The 21,115-nt window shown below is 40.1% G+C and overlaps 2 protein-coding genes across 4 annotated transcripts in view; one reads left to right on the plus strand and one right to left on the minus strand.

Annotated features, from left to right (window-relative positions):
- Nucleotides 1–5,291, plus strand: part of LOC134339484 (complement C3-like) — a 168,295-nt gene extending 163,004 nt beyond the window's left edge. The window contains exons 40-41 of the mRNA XM_063036036.1: nt 1,993–2,128; nt 4,907–5,291. Of these exons, the coding sequence (XP_062892106.1) occupies nt 1,993–2,128; nt 4,907–5,048 (278 nt within the window). The 3' untranslated portion in view covers nt 5,049–5,291. The remainder of the gene's footprint in view (nt 1–1,992; nt 2,129–4,906) is intronic.
- Nucleotides 5,292–13,162: 7,871 nt separating this feature from the next.
- LOC134339430 (nuclear receptor subfamily 5 group A member 2-like) overlaps nt 13,163–21,115 on the minus strand; it is a 96,406-nt gene continuing 88,453 nt past the window's right edge. For all 3 annotated transcript variants that reach the window (XM_063035924.1, XM_063035926.1, XM_063035923.1), the window contains exon 7: nt 13,163–18,111. In XM_063035924.1, the coding sequence (XP_062891994.1) occupies nt 17,867–18,111 (245 nt within the window). In that variant the 3' untranslated portion in view covers nt 13,163–17,866. The remainder of the gene's footprint in view (nt 18,112–21,115) is intronic.

A 21,115-nucleotide genomic window follows, 5' to 3' on the forward strand; every position in this document is an offset into this window, starting at 1 on the left:
ATGCACTTTGGTAGAAGGAATAAAGGCATAGGCAAATTTTTAAGCAGCAGGCAAGTTCAGAAATCAGAGATGCGAAGGAACCTGGGAGTCCTCGTGCAGGATTCAGTAAAGATTAACTTGCAGGTTGTGTCGATGCAGGAGGGCAAATGCAAAGAGAGCATTAATTTTGAGAGGACTAGAAAATAAAAGTAAACTGAGCCTTTATAAGACATTGTTTTTACTGCACTTGGAGTATTGTGAGCAGTTTTGGGTCCCTGATCCAAGAAAGGATGTGCTTCCATTGGAGTGATTCCAGAGATGTTTCCCAGGAATTATCCCAGAATGAAAGAATTGATGTATGAGAAGTATTTGATAGCTCAGGGCCTGTACCCGCTGGAGTTCACAAGAATGATAAGGGATCTCCTTGAAACCTATGGAGTATTGAAAAACCTAGACTGAATGGACATAGAGATGATGTTTCCTATATTGTGGTAGTCTAGGACCAGAGGGCACAGGGTCTGAATAGTAGGATGTCCTTTTAGAACAGAGATGGGAAGGAATTTCATTAGCCAGAGAGTAGTGAATCTGTGGAATTCATTGCCACAGAGGTCTGTGAGGATAAGTCATTGGATATATTTAAAGCAGATATTGAGTTTCTTGATTAGTCATAATACCAAAAGGGCAGGAGAATAGGATTGAGAGGGATCAAAAATGGCACAGCAGACTCGATGGGCTGAATGGCTTAACTCTTCTCCTATATCTTATGATCTTTTGATGTCTGGTTAATATCACCAAATATTCCCAAAGATGCCCAGAGTGTTATCAAGCAGAATTAATGAGAGCTTCTCTGGTTGAGACAATAGGGTAAAAATATTCAAAATGGTTACATTCAATTAACAGTTACAGTTAATTGTTCAAAAGGGTAAAATATGTCATACAGTATGGCATTTCTCATTTGAATATCCTCTCTACATCCACTCTACCGAGGTTTTTCAATATTCAATAGGTTTTGAAAGAAAGAGCAAAGAGCAATGCAGAGAAATAGGAATCCTAACATAGGGATTGCCCCTTTGCCTCCAAAAAATGCTGCCTAACCTACTGAGCTCCCCAAGAAGCTTGATAGAATTCATTTATTTTATTTAGAAATATAGTGCAGAACAGGCTCTCCTGGCCCAACGAGCTGCTAGCTCCAGCAACCCACCTTTTGACTCTAGTCTAATCACAGGACAATTTACAATGACCAATTAATGTACTGATTGGTACCTCTTTGGAGTGTGGGAGGGAACCAGTGCCCCCAGAGGAAACCCATGCTTCATGGGCTGGACATACAAACTTCTCAGAGAGTACGCCTGAATTGAACACTGAATTCTGATGTCCTGGGCTGTATTAGTGTCGGGCTAACTGCCATGCCACTGTTAGGTTTATATCACTCAGAATTTTGTAATTAGCAAAACCAACATTTCCAGTTCTTCAGATATAATGTGTAACTGGCCAATTTAGTCAGATACAATTTGTCATAAGCATATTGGATACCAAGTCTTAATTAGGGGATACTCTTGGACTGCAGTTGCTGGAAATTTGGAGCACCGTACAATGGTCAGGTCAACAGGTCAGGCAGCACCTACAGAAGGAAATGGACAGTCAATGTTTGAGTTAGCCACAGTTTCAAGATTCAAGATTGTTTAATATATTTTCAGTACAGAAGTGCAAAGGAGAATGGAAGAATTATTACTCCAGATTGAATGCAGCGCAAAGGAAATACAATAAGATGAAAAAAAAACACAATAATAAAATGAAGCGCAATAAATATAAATACAAAAGATGATGTATATGTTGGACATTGGTTGTATGTGCATAAAGTGATGCTAGGCACAGGAGTGTCTGTACATAAGGTGACTGACAGGAAATGATAATGTTATGGTTATGAGGGGGTGTTGAGGGGAGCACATTACCAACAAATTTGATGGTAGAAAGGATAAGTCTCATATCTAATAGCATGGATTTTCTTTCTAGGCTCTGATCAAGTCAATGAAGAGGAAATAAGACAACTAATTACACCTGTGGTCTGTGATGATGCATTGAAATTGGAACTGAACAAGGAGTATCTAATAATGGGAAGCAGCTCAGATCTGTGGTACACTGAGGGAAAGTAAGCTGAAAAATTTCACTCAATGTTCATTCTCCAGCAATCTTGCACAATTACTGAAGGCTTGGAATACACCAGAAATTCACTTAAAAAAACAAAACTATTACTTCCATAATTTTTGAAAGATTACAATCTGCAGAATCTTAACAATTTCTAAGATTAAAAATAGGAGTTTTATTTTTTTATTTTGAAATACAGTGCTGAACAGGACCTTCCAGTCAATGAAAAGCACCACCCAGCAACTCACCTATTTAACCCGAGCTTAATCACAGGACAATTTACAATGACCAATTAACTGACTAACCTGTACATCTTTGGACTGAAAAAGGAAACCAGAGTACTTGGAGGAAACCCATATGGTCACGGGAAGAGCATGCAAACTCTTTACAGATGGCACCAGAAAAGAACTCCAATCTCAGGAAGGCTCGGAGCTGTAATCACGTTGCACTAGCTGTTAGGCTACTGTGGCGCCTATTTACAGCCTAAAAGCACGTACCACCAGGCTCCTGTCCCACTGTTATAAGACTACTGAATGGTTCCTTAGTCAACAACTTTTGACCTCACAATCTACCTTTTTCTGATCTTTCACATTGTCTACCTGTACTGCACATTCTCTGTAGCCCTTGCACTATAGTCTGCATTCTGTATTGATTTACCTGATACTACCGTGATGTATTGCAATGAACTGATCGGTATGGAGAGTATTCAAGTTGAGCTTCTCACTCTACCTCAGTACGTGTGACAACAATAAACCGATTCCAACTCACACATGAGAAATGGAAGGAAGACGCATTCATTCTGGTCATCAGATTTCACCTGATCAGAACATCCCAACACTTTCCAGCCAATAAAAGGCAATCGGTTTCGAGTGCTCATGGACTGCAGTATGATAATAAACTGATAGTTTGTTACAGGATCCCCCAACTGAAAAGGAGGACACATGTAAAAGTAGGATTGAGTCATATCTGATCTAAAGCGCAAAGCCCATCTTTTACCTCAACGTTACCATCCTGCTGAAACCCCACATCCTTGGAGTCAATTAATATCCAAAAATCTGTTGATTTTGCTTGAGCATATTCAACCACAACCCTCCTAGGAAGAGAATTTAAAAGATTCTCAAACTTAGAGTGAAGATTTTTTGTTATCCAGCAAATACTGCGACTTCTGGTTTTAGACATTCCAGCCAGAGGTGTAAACATCTTCACTGGCAAACCTTAAAGAATTCTGAACGTTGCAACACTTACGATGTACAAGCCTAACTTACTTAACGTTCTGTCTTTCAACAAAGTTAACATGCAAGGAATTGTACAGTACTTGTATCTACCCCGTCAAACTGTAAGAATTTTGAATGTTTGGGACATTGCATCTCATTGTTTAAACTCTAGTCAAGAGGCCTGTACAGAATCTATCCATTTAAATAATCCTGCGCTCCAGTCCATTAAATTTTTATTGCTCCCTGTAAATTGTGTCTATTTGTTAATAGGGACACTACACTTAAGTTTTTCCCTTTATAGTTTCACACAGTCAGTCAGTCAGTCAGTCAGTGGGTGCCGTCCCGAATCCAGGGTTGGCGGCTATGCACCTCCATCCTCTTCGATCTTGCAACAGCACTGAGTACAGCCTCTTCTTCAGTTTGTTCTTGCTGGCTGCCTTGGCACCACCCGCCGCCGCCCCCGCCAAACTCGAGCCCCAGGCTGTGTCGGCCTCCAGCCGCGGCCGCTTCTTCGAGCTCGGCCCTTCCTTAGGCGGAGGCCTTGAGCAGGTCCAGGCACCCGGTGCAGTGCCCCAGTTCATCATGTCTCTTCTAACTAAGTGCATAGCATACAATTCATAGATACGTGGTGAGGCTTTAATCTCTTCCACGGAAGATGGCCGTTGACTCACAAGGAGCTCATCTGCCCTTTGTCAGGTCTTGTTTTTTAGTCCTGCTGGGTGTCCTCACACCCTCCTCACCAGACTAAGTCGGGTGGGGCAGCCGGCCCAAGTCGCCGACCACTCGACCATGGCCCCCAGCCGAGCACCGGGCGTCTGTCCCCCACCGAATCTCTCCAAGCGTCCGGCAGCTGACCGAAAACCATGGTCGAGCGGCCGGCGACCAAACCGGAAGTCTTACACAGTCTTGCATAAATCCACTGAAAGTTCACTCTTGCACTCACATGGTCCTGCAAAAAAGGCCAATAACCATTTCCCTTCCTAAGTGCTCACTGTATCTGCATATTAACTTCTAGATTTATGTACAAGGACACCAATAATTCCCAGTTGCTCACCATTCAATCATCCTCTATTTTTTCTTTTCTTTCCGTGTGACATTTCTTCTGCTGCTTCCATGTGCAATCATTCTCGGCTACTTAATATCTGCTTCCGGCATTTCTGCATCCTCCTCACAACGCCATATTCCTTTGCAGCACAGGAAGACCTGGATAAATTAAACTTGCCCCCTCATTCATGTCGTAGATACAAATTGAGAGCTTATAATGTAATCTACCACTCAATTCATTCTTCTGTGATTTGAAAGCTCCTACTCAAATGTACAGTTGTATTCACCTTAAGAAGTCCCTGTTGGAGAAAGTCCCGGATTCCCACCATCCCTCTTTGTTGACTCTTCTGTAGTGTGTACTAATTTCAGGATTCACTATAAAGAGGAGCATAAGCACTGTCTAAATTCTAATAATTTTAACAATCTGATGGCTGCATTGTAAATTTAGAATATATTTAGAAACAGTTTATCAACAGATCTATGCTTGTTCTGCCTCATATAATGACTACGTTTCAAAATTTCAGAGTGAAGTATCTGGTTGATGAAAGCACTTGGATGGAAAAATGGCCAAATGATGCAGAATGCCAAGAGCGAAAGTACAGACGACTCTGTGAAGATCTAGAATTATTTTCTGAAAACCTCCGGTTTCACGGGTGTCCATATTAACTACATTACAGATTGAAATAAGTGGATAAAAACACATGTGCAACAATTCCCAATGAAAGCTTCATTATCAAATTTGTAAAATTCAATGCTGATCTTTTTCCACTGTACAAAATATGTTGTTAACATGGTGTTTAAATGTCCAATAATTACAGTGTTGACGTGGTTTATTGTGCAGAATTAAGTTTGCAATCTTTTATAGCTAGAGGTAATTTGTTAAGAATATGACATTAAAGGACTTTACCTCACCATACATAACTTCTGGTATTCTCAAGTTGCTCCTATTTACTCCTATTTCCTTCTTAATTTTATTTTTTTGCATTTCTTAATTGACTTCTGTGCTGTACGGACTATTGTGAAAGGCAGTTAAGAGTCAATTATTTTACTGTGTATTTAGACTTGCATGAGACCAGTGCAACTAAATGGCGAAAGGAAATGCTTAAACACTCTGCACGTCAAGCAGGAGTTACATAAGAAAAGTTGACCTTATGTTTCAGGTTGATAACCTTTTACTGGAACTGGGGGAAGTGAGAAAACAAGAGTGTTTTAGTTACAGAGCAGAAGGGGAATCTGTCGTAGGGTGGAGATCATAAGAGATCTAGTCATGTTGCTGTTATGCAGGAGAGGTGAGTTAAGTAAAGCTGAGCCGTCAATGCATAAAGACAATAAGATCTTACAACTTGTATATCTATTTTTGCTTTAGGATGTAGCTGAATGGTAAATTAACTTCCCAGAAGGGTATTAATGAAACAAATAGATCCTATTAACAATCTAGTGGATAAATCATCACCATTACTCACATCAGTTTTTATTCCACCCAACCTCAGTTACTTGAATTTAAATTCTCCATTTTTCAAATGTTTTTGTCCATTCTGTGGACTACAAACAGCTTAATTCCAGCTTAGGCTTTGCATTCATAAAAATATATTTATAATGCAGATTATTGCAACCCAAGTGGTCTTTATGGTTTCAATGACTTCTAGCCTCGGATAGTAAGCAGAGGGCACAACCTCCAATTTGAGGGGCAATCCTTTAGAAAAGAGGTAAGGATGAATTTTTTTAGCCAGAGTTAGTAAATCTGTGGAATGCTCTGCCATAGACTGCGCTGGACGCCAAGTCCAAGGGTATGTCTAAGATGGAAGTTGATAGTTTCCTGATCAGTCAGGGCATCAAAGGATATGGCAAGAAGGCAGGTGTATGGGGTTGAATGGGATCCGAGATCAGCCATGATGGAGTGGCAAAGCAGACTCGATGGGCTGAATGGCCTGATTCTGCTCCTATGTCTTATGGATTACTGTGGACTCAACAAAATCACCACTAAGAACTGCCACCCTCACCCCTTGATGGATAGCACAGTTGAAGCACTGTGTAAAGCTCAAATCTTCAAAGGATATGGTGTATTGGGACCGCTACTCTTCACATTGTTTGCCAGTGATTTGGATAATGAAATTGATAGCTTTGTGGCAAAGTTTGTGAATGATACAAAGATAGGTGGAGGGGTAGGTGGTGCTAAGGAAGCAATGTGATTGCAGCAGGACTTAGACAAATTGGAAGAATGGGCAAAAAGGTGGCAGATGGAATACTGTGTTGGGAAATGTATGATAATGCACTTTGGTAAAAGGAACAATACTGGAGATTATTACCCAAATGGGGAGAAAATTCAAATATCACAGGTGCAGAGCGACTTGGGAGTCGTCGTGCAAGACTCTCAGGAATTAATTTACAGGTTGAGTCTGTGGCAAAGGCGGCAAATGTAATGTTGGCATTCATTTCAAGGGAGTATTTTCAATAGTTTTGGGCCCCATATCTCAGAAATGATGTGTTGTCATTGGAGAGAGTCCAGAAGAAGTGCACGAAGATGATTCCGGGAATGAAGGAGTTAACATATGAGAAGCCTCTGCAGCTGTGGGTCTGTACTCACTGAAATTTCGACGAATACGGGGGAATCTCATTGAAACCTACCAAATGTTGAAAGGACTAGATAGGGTGGATATATCCTATGGTGGATGTATCCAGAACTAGAGGGCAAGCCTCAAAATTGAGGGGCAACCTTTTAAAACAGAGGTAAGGAGGAACTTTTTGAAGCTGGGGAGTAGTGAATCTGTGGAATGCTCTGCCACAGCCACCTGTGGAAGCCAAGACCATGGGCACACTTAAAGCAAAAATTGATAGTTTCCTGATTAGTCAGGTATCAAAGGTTGTGGTGAGAAGGCAAGTGTTTGGGTTTAAGTGGGATACGGGGTCAGCCATGATGGATTGGCAGAGCAGACATGGGCTGAATGGCCTAATTTTGCATATATGTCTTACGGTCTTACAGATATTCAAAATCACCAAGAGCAGTTTAAATCAAAATCCACAATATTTATCAAAGTTGTATCTGGGAAAACTGCTATAATTTTATGGAAGGGTCTATTAGACCAGTAACATAGTATGAGGCTATCCAAACAAAGCAGAAAAAAGCTGGAGATAATCATCAGATCAAGTGGAACAGAAAACAGTAGTCAATGTTTCACAGCAAGACCCTTCATCAGAATGGAAAAGCAAAACAAGAATATTCTGAAATGAACAGATGACAAGAGGAAAGAGGAAAGGGTGCAGAATAAGTTCATCATAATTAACAAATTGCGGTTGCAAAAAAAAGGGAAAAAAAGAAGTGAAAAGGAACAACCATGAGAAACCAAAGGTGTGGAAATTCGTGATGTCTTTGGTACTGGAATTCAGCAATCACTTGGAATAGAACAAAGTCAAGTTTAATGTCACTTAACTATATATATGCAGGACATCTATCGGTACCAGGCAGTAAAGCACAGTAGTACAGATAACACATAACAACTTAGGAAAGTAAGGATAAAATCTGTAGATGATTTTCACATAAATAACTATTTGATGTATGCAATTTGAGGTGTCACCGGTTAATCTGTTCTGTACTTTAAATATTTATTTATGCACTTATGAGAACTCCTATCATTTTGTGAACTCCAGCTAGTACTAGTCCAGAACAATCAATCACTCTTCAGTCATCAACTCTTTCATTTCAGGATCATACTCGTGCAACTTGTCTGGACTCTCTCCAATAGCAGCATATCCTTTCTTAGATAAGGAGCCCAAAACAGCCCACAATACTCCAAGTGCAGTTTGACCCATGCCTTTTAAAGTCTCAGCTTGCTTTTATATTCAAGTCCTCTCAGAATGAATGGTCAACATTTGCCTTCCTCACCACTGAACCAACCTGCAACTTAATCTTTAGGGAATCTTGCATGGGGACTCCCTAGTCCATTTGCGCCTCAGCTTTTTCAGTTACCTCCCTGTTTAGAAATTTGCCTCTGCCTTTATTCCTTCTACCAAAGTACATGACCATACACTTCTGTTACGACTTCGTAACGTATCAGCAGCAAGAGATGACAAATTGAGTTGGGTCTAATTATAAAAACCACTATATTTATTTACATCTACTCAAAAATATAGAAAATTAAATAAACTACTTTCTTAAACAGAAGTTAACAGTGTTATGCATCTATAGCTCTTCTTACAGTCAAACATAGAACCCATTCTTAACAAGTACTACTCAAGCACAGTCATAAACTGGCAGTTCAGAGAGTCCCAGTAATTCACGAAATAGCTGAGAGGAGAGGCTTCTGGATTCACAGTGCAGCGATGAGGCGATCATGACAAATTCCAAAGATTCCACAGCTCGCGAACGAAGAAACAGTTACCGAAGATCCCAGCCGAGGAATACTGTTCCGAAGTCCACGATGAGCGATTTCACAAAATGACTATCACGAAATCCACACCCATGGATCATACGAAGGACAGACACATCTCCACAATGCACAAGGTGCCACTGATTAACCCAATCCTTTGGGTTTGGGTAAGCATTAGACTTTACCCCTCTCGTTCATGAGCTGTTCCCGGATAGCTCGAAGCCTGTGATCTTCACTCTCTGTCTCTTTCCTTTGACTCCTCCTCAACACTATGCCCATATTTCTTGTATACCATCAGCATACACCATAAGGTAACGCTCACAGGAACAAAACTGTGGACTGCCAGGAACGAAACTGGGAATACGTGACACCCACAGTAAATGAAACTATGGACTCCCAGGAAAACGAAACTGTGGACATGTAACACAGTAAATTAGAGAATGGGTTTAAAACTGGACAAAACTATAGTGGGCTAAGAGAGATGCCCTGGAAAATATTTTGATAACAAAGGCTGTTCTCTATTGGTTGGTATGCCAATGCTTCATCAGATATTGAAGGAATTTCACAACTATTGGGTGTAGTTTATATACATTAAGAATTTCTACTAACCATGATTGTGGGACAAATTCAAATGCTTTTTGGTAGTCAGTATAACAACATGAAAGATTTCTGCTTTTCTACTGGGCTTGACTTAGAATTACAGAATCTATTATCAGTTGTTCTTTATATCCTTTCATACCTTTTCGGCATCCTTTCTGCTCTTCTGTAAGTATATTGTGGTTATCTAACTGAGTGGAGATGGGTTGCAAGTTGCATGATGTTACAATTTTATATATAGTTTGTAAACAAATCATATTACGATATTTTGATGGGTCATTTGTGATTTCTCCTTTAGGTAAGAGATATGTGTTGCCTTTTTCAAATTTTCGGACACTTTTTCAGAATTTTAAAGAAAATTGTAGATATGTATTAATAGGTATAGACGAAGGCAAGTAAATTTTAATACCAATAATTATGAATATTATCACTGCCACTACTTTTCCAGTTGTAGGTATTTTATTATCTCTTATTATAATTACTGTATTTTTTTTTCAGCACAAATTGAATATAGCCAAACACACTCATTTCTCAATTGCTAAGAACTTTTGGACTATTCTAGTGGTGTTTAGTATTGTGGCTTTCTGAAGATTTACCTAAATATTGCTATGTAGGCCTTAATTGTTTAATGCTATTGCATAGTGACTTTGGGATGATACCAGTTGTAGATATTACTATCAGGACAATCTAATTCCTGTTTATGTTCCAAAGTTTTTCAATTCCTCTTTTAATTCAGCATATTTCTGGTGTTTTTCACTAATTGATTTCTGTACAGTATGTGTGCTTGGAATGGCAAACATATCTCAAAGATTCGATGATTCCAAGTGCATTTATTATTAATGAGTGTATGACTTATACAACCTTGAGATTTGTTTGCTTAACAGTCACTCACAAAGGAAGGAATCTGAAAGAACCCAATTTTAAAAAAAGTAGATCAACCCCCAGTGCCCACAGAGAACGCAAAAAAAATCAAAGCAAATCAAATAAAAATAGAAGCAAGCAACAATAACATTCCTATCCAAATTCAGTCCTTAGATCCAAATCCCCTGGGTAACTTGTAGTGGGCCCAAAGCCTCGATATTCAGATCACCATATTAGCAGGGCAAGCCACCGCAAAGTTTGTAGACATGAAGCATTCTCCCAGCCTTAGTGTCGCAGAGGGATGAGCTCACAGACTCACTGGGCCAGCGTATAAATTGTCCAAACCTCACACTAGGAACTGGCCTCCACCATTGTGAATCACTCTGAGCCCAGATTTCAATGTTGAAGAAGCCGTTCTCAACCTCTCCAAATTGGCTCAGCTCTTGGAGTGATCCAACCTCACCAGACTCTCAACATGCTGCCTTTCCAGTCTATATGGCCAGTGTGCAGTTTGTCCAAACAGCATATTGTACCTCGCATTAGGACACAGGCCTTGCCACAGTGAATCACACCGGGCCTAGAACACGCCACCTAACGATTTGCTTTGGACGTGGATTGTGCTGCTGAAGAAACCATTCCTGACCTTTCGAAATTGGATCGGCACTTACACCGAACCACCCTTGCACCCGGGTTCGTTGGTCGGGCATCAGAACTCGTCAGTCCCTGCTTCTCCCCTCTGAATTGTCCACTCCAACTAGCACGGCTCTGGCTCCAACTCCAAGTGCATCGATTTTGCAGCGCACCAGCAGTGCCCATGTCACGAATTTGCTTTACCCTTACTCGCATCTTCACATTCCAGTCATAGGTTACCACATTTATTTCAAAACTGTGTTATTAATTATGCTTTTAATCAAATTTCTTTAGTTTAAAACCACAAGTAATCTGTTGCACATATTCAGAAACGTCATCTTAAACAGGGTCTTAAGTAAGTTGTTTTTGCTTGTTTATCCTGAATTATTATATCCAGACGGTTATTATGGATTGTCCTATCTGTAATAACTAATCGGTCATCATATAACTTGTGGGAATCTGACTCTAAAATTGGATCAGGATTGTATTCATAATAAGGTATGGTTTCTTTTATGAATTTGTATTTTAAAGCAAGATTTTGGTGAATGATGTTGGCCATTTGATTCTGCCTGCATAAGTAATCAGATTGAGTTTAACTGTTGGAGGATCCTGTAATATGTTAGATTGTTTCTGGTTTTTCTTGGCATTTTCTGCATTTATTGTGCAGAATTTGTTGATCTTTTATTATGTATTTCTGATTTTTTTTATATTAACCATCTGGTCCTGCATTGCTACAAGGAACCCTTCTGTTTCTGGGAAGAGGTCTCCAACGCTAAGCTAGGCATTCAACACTTCTTTGTTGACATATAGTCTGCTCAGATCGTGGGGATGTCTTCCATGGAAGGTCATGCTCTTCCATTGGTTAACTTTTTCTTCAATAGTGATAATCTCTTCATTTTTCTAGGTTATGGTCACCAGACTCTGTATTATCCTGTATTATTGTATCCAGACAGTTATTATGGATTATCCTGTCTCTAATAACTAATCAGTCATGATATAAGTTGTGGTATTCTGATTTTAAACCGGATCAAGCTTCTATTTATAGTAAGGTGTGATTTCATATATGAGTTTGTATTTTAAAGCAAGCTTTTTATGAATGATTTTTGCCACTTGATTATGCCTGTGTAAGTAATCATATTGTGTTAAACTGCTACAGAATCCTGAAATGTGTTGGATTGTTTCTTGTTTTTCTTGGCATTTCCTACATTCTATATTTGTTGGTCTTTTATTATGTATTTTTGGTATTTTTCTTGTTAACCACCTGGTCCTGTATTTCCACAAGGAACCCTTCCTTTTGAGAAGAAATGTCCAACTCTGAGCCAGGTGTTTGACGCTTCCATGTCAACATCTAGTCTGCTCAGATCGTGGGGATGTCTTCCATGGAGGATCATCCTCTTCCATTGGTTTTCTTCAATAGTGATAATGTCTTCATTTTTTGGGGGGTTTTCATCTAATTTAAGTTTAGTGGTGTGTACTTCTTATAGGAATTGATTATGCTTGTGAGGGGTGCTGATTCCTGTTTTTGTTGATGAAAGTATGTACTTAGAAGTTTTATCTGACTGTTATGTAGATTTTCAATCTTTGTTGTTCGTTTTCCCCCTTCTGAACTCAGTAGTGTTAATCTAAGCACATTTGAATGAGTATAATGTTTTCTGAAATTTGTCATGTCAGTTCTTGTTTTTCTTCGTAAAATTTCCAAATCAGTTTTGGACCAAGATATGCCAAGAGAATACAATAATATAGGTATAGCAAAAGTGTTTATTGCCTTTGTTATATTTTTACTGTTAAGCTCCGTATGGCAGATTTTCTTAAGCCTTGAAGTAAATTCTGTCAAAAGCTTTTCCTTTATCACACTATGATCTATTATCTTTCCTTGTAGATATTGGAGATACTTATAGGTTTCATATTCATCCATCAGTTGTGTTGTATCCTGCTGTTCTGTTTTGTATTCTATAAGCTCTATTGCACCTTTCATTATGTTTAATGTTCTGCATTTATCCAGTCCAAAGTTCATGTTTATATCTTTTGAAAATAATGCTACTATTTGAATTAATTTCTTTGCTTTAACTGATGAAGGAGCATGTAATTTCAAATCACCCATGTATAAAAAGTGTGTTAAGGTAAACGCAAACAACAGGAATTCTGCAGATGCTGGAAATTCAAGCAACACACATCAAAGTTGCTGGTGAATGCAGCAGGCCAGGCAGTATCTCTAGGAAGAGGTGCAGTCGACGTTTCAGGCCGAGACCCTTTGTTAGGACTAACGAAGGGTCTCGGCCTGAAACGTCAACTGCACCTCTTCCTAGAGATGCTGCCTGGCCTGCTGCGTTCACCAGCAACTTTGATGTGTGTTGCTTGTGTTAAGGTAAAGTTCATTTTGTTGTTTCTGATTTCATACCTAATTTTTGTCCAGTTCTGTAAATTAGAGAGCGGGTTTAAAGCTACACAGAACGATAGTGGACTTAGAGATTAACTTTGGAAAATGCCTCGGTTTATTTTGATAACAGTAGTTGTTAATAGGTAGGGTGATTACAGTATGTCAATGCTTCATCAGATGTTGCAGGAGTTTCATAAGGATTGAGTACAGTTTAATTATATTTCAGAACTTCTACTAACCATGATTGTGGGACAAATTCAAATGCTTTTTGGTAGTCAACATAACAACATGAAAGATTTCTGCTTTTTCATGGGCTTGATTTAGAATTACAGAATCTATTATCAGTTCTTTACATCCTTTCATACCCTTACAGCATCCTTTCTGCTTTTCTGTAAGTATATCGTGGTTATCTGAGTGGTGATTAGTTGCAAGTTGCATGATGTTACAATTTTATATTTAGTTTGTAAACAAATCATATTGCGATATTTTGATGGGTCATTTGTGATTTCTCCTTCAGGTAAGAGATATGTGTTGCCTTCTGTCAAATATTCAGACACTTTTTCAGAATTTTTAAGAAAATTGTGGATGTGTATTAATAGGTATGGAAGAAGGAAGGCAAGTAAACTTTTATACCAATAATTATGAATATTATCACTGCCACTACTTTTCCAGTTGTGGATATTTTTATTGCCTCTTATTATTATCATTATTCTATTTATTTTTTCTCAGCTAAAATTGGACATACCCAAGCATGCTCATTTCTCAATTGCTAGGAACGTCTGGAGTTTCTTGTGGTGTTTAGTATTGTGGCTTTCCGAAGATTTACATAGATATTGCTGTGTCGGCCTTAATTGCTTAAAGAATTGTGTAGTGCCTTTGGGATAATGCCAGTTGCAGATATTATTACTGGGACAATGTATGCTCTTTCAGCATATCCATTGTAACTTCAGGTATCTGCATTTCTTCAGTTGTGTGTGTACATTCTTATCCTTCTCTAGTCCAGCTTGCTTCTTGATTGTGCGTCACCCTGTTTGACCAGATATTAGACTAAACGTTCATTTCCTCTGTTTTTGTTGGTAATTCTGTACTGAAATTGGTGAGATTCAGGGGCATAAATTTAATTTCAATGTTCATTATACACCTTTATCATTGCTTCTGAACTGATAATTCTGTTTTCTTCATTTGATACATTTCATGCATTTATTTAGTCTACCTTTGTATGCATCAAGCTTTTGCTTTAGTGAATCTATAAATTCTACCATTCTTTTGTCAGGCTGATTGTATCTTGTATGAACCTTATATTTCCTTAGTTCTTCCTTAGCTTTTCTCTTAACTTTCTTGCTCGGGGTTTCCTTTTTATACTCCGTTTGTTACAAGGGGGCGTTGGTAGGAAGATTGTTCCCGATGTTGAGGAAGTCCAGAACGAGGGGTCACAGTTTGAGGATAAAGGGGAAGCCTTTCAGGACTGAGATTAGGAAAAACTTCTTCACACAGAGAGCGATGAATCTGTGGAATTCTCTGCCACAGGAAACAGTTGAGGCCAGTTCATTGGCTATATTTAAGAGGGAGTTAGATATGGCCCTTGTGGCTAAAGGGATCAGGGGGTATGGAGGGAAGGCTGGTACAGGGTTCTGAGCTGGATGATCAGCCATGATCATACTGAATGGTGGTGCAGGCTCAAAGGGCCGAATGGCCTACTCCTGCACCTATTTTCTATGTTTCTATGGTAGCGAACCCAAGTGCAAGACACAGAAACTGAAGCACTAGGTACTGGACTATGTTTGTTAAGAATGCCAGGTAAACCAAGGAGCGAGGACAAAATGATAACACGAAGGTAGACGTAGACAGACAAACCGCAAAAACCTGGATTTGGACTTGGAACTTGAACTTGACATGGAACTCAAGTCATGACTCGGAACTCGGGTCTTGGCAGAAACTCGGTACCTGGTCCTAGACTTGGCTCTTGACCAAGGCTCGGACTTAGCTCGTACTTGGCTCGGACATGGCTCGGACTTGGAACTTGACGCTCGACTTGGACTTGGAACTGACTTGACTTAGACACAGGACACAGAACACTGAGCCGGGGCTCCTCCTTGGACACAGGACATAGAGCCGGGACTCTTCTTAGATACAGGACACAAAACACTGAGACCGTTCCCCACTCAGGTAGCGGCAAACGGCCGGACTGACCCAGCGGAGGAAAGAACATGGAGAGACAAAACCACACAATGATAGACTGTTCTTTAACTTGACATGAAAAGGCTCCAAGCGGCGGCAAGCCCTCAACGTGGCACAGGAACTACAGACAGAGGCTCTAGACTCAATCTGGCGGGTTAACTTGATGGGGATTCTGACGAGGTTACTGATGAGGACGGTCCAGCAAGGAATCACTGGACCCCAGAGCTATTTATTTTGCCGGCCCAAAACGAGAATCAGGTGCCTCAATTAAGGCACCCAATGGAACAAGGGAAAAACAAAATAACTGGAGTACAGAATCCATGGACCGGACCATGAACCGGAATGCAGACTTCACGGACTGGACCGTGACACCATTAGGTGGGCTATTTCTGCTCTTAAAAGTCTCAATTTTGTTTTTTATTTTCTTCTGCCATATTGGTGTTCTCATTTTGTTACACAGTTTTGAATTTCCGTTAATGTGTACCTCTATTTTTGTAGCCATTGCTCTGCACTGCTGTTAATGCTGCACAGTATATTATTGTGTGTAGTTCTTCAAATGTTTCAAATTTTCCTGAATGTTGTGGTATGATAATGTTGAGTGTACTAACAATTTTTGCAAATTTTGTTTTGGTATGAAGGGTCTTTTCGTTGGGCCAATTCTCATATGTTCTGTTAGTGTAGTGTTAAGTATTAAGATAATTTTGTCTTCATCATCAGCATTCTGTGGAAGCTCTGGAACTGTCTTACTGCTATTAACGTATAATTGTGAAGCAGTTGAAATAATTGTTTTTTCATCAGTGCTTTGGTGGGTTGCATCTTCATTATTTTCCTGTGTATTATTATTATTATTACTATTATTTCTTTTTTTGTATTTGCACAGCTTGTTTTTTTGAATGTTTATTATTTGTCTATCCTTTTGGGTGCAGTCTTTCATTGATTCTATTGTGTATCTTAGTTTTACTGTGTATGCCTGCAAGAAAACAGATCTCAGGGTTTTATATGGTGTCATACACTGTATGGATTTTGATAATAAATTTACTTTGAACTTTGCACTTTGACAATGACAGTGGATGTTGTCAGTTTGGAGATCCAGCTGTACAGATGCATTTAGGATTCCATGATGTGGTCAGCTCTACGCAGCACTTTTTAAAATATTAAGGTGTTGCAAGGTAATAATTTATTGCCTACTTGAATTACAGTAACCTTTGTAGTGAAGGAACTCCCATAAAGTTTTCAAAAAATAAGTTCCAAATTTAGTCCCAGTAAAGATTCAAATTAGAACATAGATGAGTATGGCAGAGAAATGGGTCCCTTTTGGACCATGATGTTGTGCCAATTACACCTCCTCCCTTCTACCAGCACATGGTCCATTTTCTGCATCACTATCTGCTTTTTGAAGACTGAGAAAGAAGAAATGTACATTTCCAAGTTAGGATGTGTGCAAGATTGTAATTCCCTCCTCACCTCCATCTCACCTGTCACCATTCTTTTTCAAGGACAAGGGTCCAAAATGGAAGGAGATGATTAATAGTTTCTCTGATGGTGCACACAACAGAAACCTATGTGTTAGAGGGAATGAACACTTGGGTCAGTGGATGGAGTTCCCTCACAAGTACAAGGCAGTGTAAACCAAAAGTGTTGTGCGACCTCAGTTACTCAGTTCTATCCAATAACTGCCTAGACTCTTAATTAATTTGGTGGAGGGATTCACAATTGTTGAATCTCATGGACACTGCAAGCCTGACGAAGACTTCCATGTTGCTGTCATGATGCCATCACCCAGTCTTCTACAAATGCCAGAAATCATTACGATTCAGCTACATTGCCAAATTATTTTCAGGTGCACGTCTGCTTTATCAGGTGGACCCCAATGGTTCATTTCATCCTCTGAAACTACATTCTTTCACTCATTCCTGTAGAGGAATAACGTTCTTAAATCATGTGGCTTTCAATGAACTACACCAACACAGCCTGACATCACACACAAGGATCACAATCTTCCTTAACGGAATTAGTGAACCAGATAGACCTTTATGACAATTTTGTATTTTCATGTTCACCACTTAATTAGCTTTAATTCACTTGTTACTAAACCGACCCAATTTCAATTGGCCCAACAGACATGGTTAAATTTGATCTTATCACTTTAACTCATTAGAACATGGATTACTGGGCAAGTGGCATCCATCCTTGTCTTTACCAGTTTGAGTCTTTCTGCTTTGCCTTGAGGACTCCAGTAAATGAATAGTATTCCACACAAGTACAGCGGTGACTCATTTTGATGGCAAAACAATGTCTAGAATGGTTCCATTATAAATAGAATCCACAAACATACAGAGGCAGTATTTAATTTTACATCTGCCACTATGTGTTTCCCTTTCTATCTGTCCGGTCATCAATGTGAAAATTTGTTTCCATATACGTTTTCTGTTGGGTTCCCATGGACTTTTATCCACTGTCTAGCACTCGTTCATCCCTCAGAAGTGCTTGGCATGGAGCATTTCAATGAGCAGGTTGTTACATGGCACGTCTCCATTCAAGTGCTTGAGGTAAAGGTACTCCTCCGCTTGCATGCTGATAGCTCGTATTTCCGGGAGCCGTAGGAGTAACTGCCCGAACTGGTCAACCTGCTGGGGGAAGCGCATGGTGTAGTCCATCAGAGCCCTGTTGACCTTCTCCTGGATACTTTCCACAAAGGGCTGGTTTTCCAGGTTCTTCACATCTGTGTACAGAAGAGTTGACAACTCAGTGGCTAGAAGCTTGTTAGATCTGTCATCCAAACATTCAGAAATCGCAATTTCTTGGCCTCGACAGGCTTACTTTCAAGGAGGAGTATTCAAAGGCCTCGATAGAGTGGATGTGGAGAGGATGTTTCCTATAGTGGAGAAGTCTAGGACTAGAGGGAACAGCTTCAGAATAGAAGAACCCCCTTTTAGAACAGAGTTGAGGAAGAATTTTGTTGGTCAGAGTGTGGGAAATCTGTGGAATTCATTGCCACAGGTAGCTGTGAAAGCCAAGTCATTGGGTGAATTTAAAGTGGAGTTTAATAGATTATTGATTAGTCAGGGTGTCAAAGGTTACTGGGAGGAAGCAAGGGAATAGGGTTAGGAAGAACAGTAAATCAGGCATAATAGAATGGCAGTACAGACTTGATGGGTGGAATGGCATAATTCTGCTTCTCTGTCTTATGGTCTTACGCACTACATATCTTACGTTCTCAGTATTGTTTTTTTTATCTGTACAATTTTCTTTTTTTGAAGTTGGTTGTTTTGTCAGTCTTTGTTTATATATAGTTTTTCATTATATGTATTGAATTGCTTTTCTGTTGCATTGTCAATTACAAATTCATTACATTTCTTTATTTTCCTGTAAGTGCCTGCAAATAAATGAATCTTTAAAGTAAATTTTTTATCTTAGTAATATGTATGTATTGTGACAATAAGTGTACTCTCTACTTAATTGACTTTGATCTCACAAGAAGACATTTCCATTTTCTGTTCATTGTGGCCATTGTTCCAGTGACCCATCCGACCCATCCACTCACTGAGGCTCAGTCCCTCATTTCCCTTCAACTGACCTGGTTTTGTTGGTGTCCTTTCCAAGAAACTTAGCTCTTTCTGTTTCCTATACTCTCTTTAAATTAACTGGGTTCATTGAAATATTACTATGATTGCAAACCTTTTAGATTATCAATAAAATAACATCCGATAACGCAGAAAAGTAAAAAATAAAAATAGCCCCCAAATTATCAGAGCTTTACTGTAATTGTTTACTGTGTGTTAGTGAGAGGCAATATTCATTGTCAATTCATTCTACTTCAGAAGTAGCTAAGAGTCAAACACAGATGCTGACATTTAACATGGAGGTTAGCCAAGCAGGGCAAGGATTGCAGATTTGACTCCTGGAAGGACATCAGATCGAGGCACAACTGATGTGGATGTTAGCGAGTTAAAAGGAAGACAATCTTATAGAGTGGGCATCAGAATAGAGGGAGACAGAGTAGGAGGGTTTGGCTCAATGGCACTTCAGCAATAACGGGTCAAGGCAAGGTAAGTTACCTGTGAAGAATAGAAACAAGAAGTAAGTGTGTCAGGCCAGTGTTCTGTACTGGGTGTCGGATGTGGGATGTCTGGGAGACTCCCAGCCTTCTGGACGGACACATCTGTGCCAGGTGCATCGAGCTGCAGCTCCTTAGGGACCGGGTTAGGGAAGTGGAGATGCAGCTCAATGAGCTTCGTCTGGTCAGGGAGAGTGAGGAGGTGACAGAGAGGAGCTATAGGCAAGTAGTCATACCGGGGCCTCGGGAGACAGATAAGTGAGTAATAGTCAGGAGAGGGAAGGGCAAGAGTCAGATACTAGAGAGTACCCCTGTGGCTTTCCCCCTTAACAATAAATACTCACTCCAGGTGACAGCCTACCTGGGGGAAGCAACAGTGGCCGCGCCTCTAGCACAGTCTTTTCAGAGGGGGAGGGAAGGGAAGAGGATGACAGCAGTGATAGGGGACTCTATAGTTAGGGGTCAGACAGGCAGGAAAGAAACATGGATGATCATTTGCCTCTCAGGTGCCAGGGTCCAAGATGTTTCTGATCATGTCCACGATATCCTGAAGTGGGAAGGAGAACAGCCAGAGGTCGTGGTACATATTGGTACCAAAAACATAGGTAGGAAAAGGGAGGAGATCCTGAAAAAAAGACTAGGGAGGTAGGAAGGAAGTGGAGAAGCAGGACCTCAAAGGTAGTAATCTTGGGATTACTGCCTGTGCCACGTGACATTAAGTATGGAATAGAATGAGGTGGAGAATTGGAACGGGAGCAGGGATTCAGGTTTCTGGATCATTGGGACCTCTATTGGGGTAGGCGGGACCTGTACAAAAATGACGTGTTGCACTTGAATACGAGGGGAACCAATATCCTGGCAGGGAGGTTTGCTAAGGCTATTGGAGAGAGTTCAAACTAGAATTGCTGGGGGGTGGGACCCGAACTGAAGAGACAGAGGAAGGGTTGGCTCACAAATAGAGAAAGGTTTGAGACAGTGTGAAAGAGAGGTTAGGCAGGTAATAGAGAAGATATGCGCTCAGACCGATGGTTTGAAATGTGTCTATTTTAATGCAAGGAGTAGTATGAACAGAGTTTAGAGCGTGGATCAGTACTTGGAACTATGATGTTGTGTCCGTTACAGAGACTTGGATGTCTCAGGGGCAGGAATGGTTACTCAAAGTGCCAGGCTTCAGATGTTTCAGAAAGGACAGGGAGGGAGGCAAAAGAGGTGGGACGTAGCATTGCTGATCAGAGATAGTGTCATGGCTGCAGAAAAGGAGGAAGTCATGGAGGGATTTTCTACTGAGTCTCTGTGGGTGGAAATTAGGAATAGGAAGGGGTCAATAACTCTACTGGGTGTTTTTTATAGACCACCCAATAGTATCAGGGACATCGAGAAGCAGATAAGGAGACAGATCTGGAAGTGTAATAATAACAGGGTTGTCGTGGTGGGAGATTTTAATTTCCCAAATATTGATTGGCATCTCCCGAGAGCAAGGGGTTTTTAGATGGGGTGGAGTTTGTGAGGTATGTTCAGGAAGGTTTCCTGACACAATATGTAGATAAGCCTACAAGAGGAGAGGCTGTACTTGATCTGGTATTGGGAAATGAACCTGGTCTGGTGTCAGATCTCTCAGTGGGAGAGCATTTTGGAGATAGTGATCACAATTCTAGAACATAGAACATAG

The sequence above is a fragment of the Mobula hypostoma genome, chromosome 29 (genome assembly GCF_963921235.1).
Source record: "Mobula hypostoma chromosome 29, sMobHyp1.1, whole genome shotgun sequence".
In the NCBI taxonomy this organism is placed as follows: domain Eukaryota; kingdom Metazoa; phylum Chordata; class Chondrichthyes; order Myliobatiformes; family Myliobatidae; genus Mobula; species Mobula hypostoma.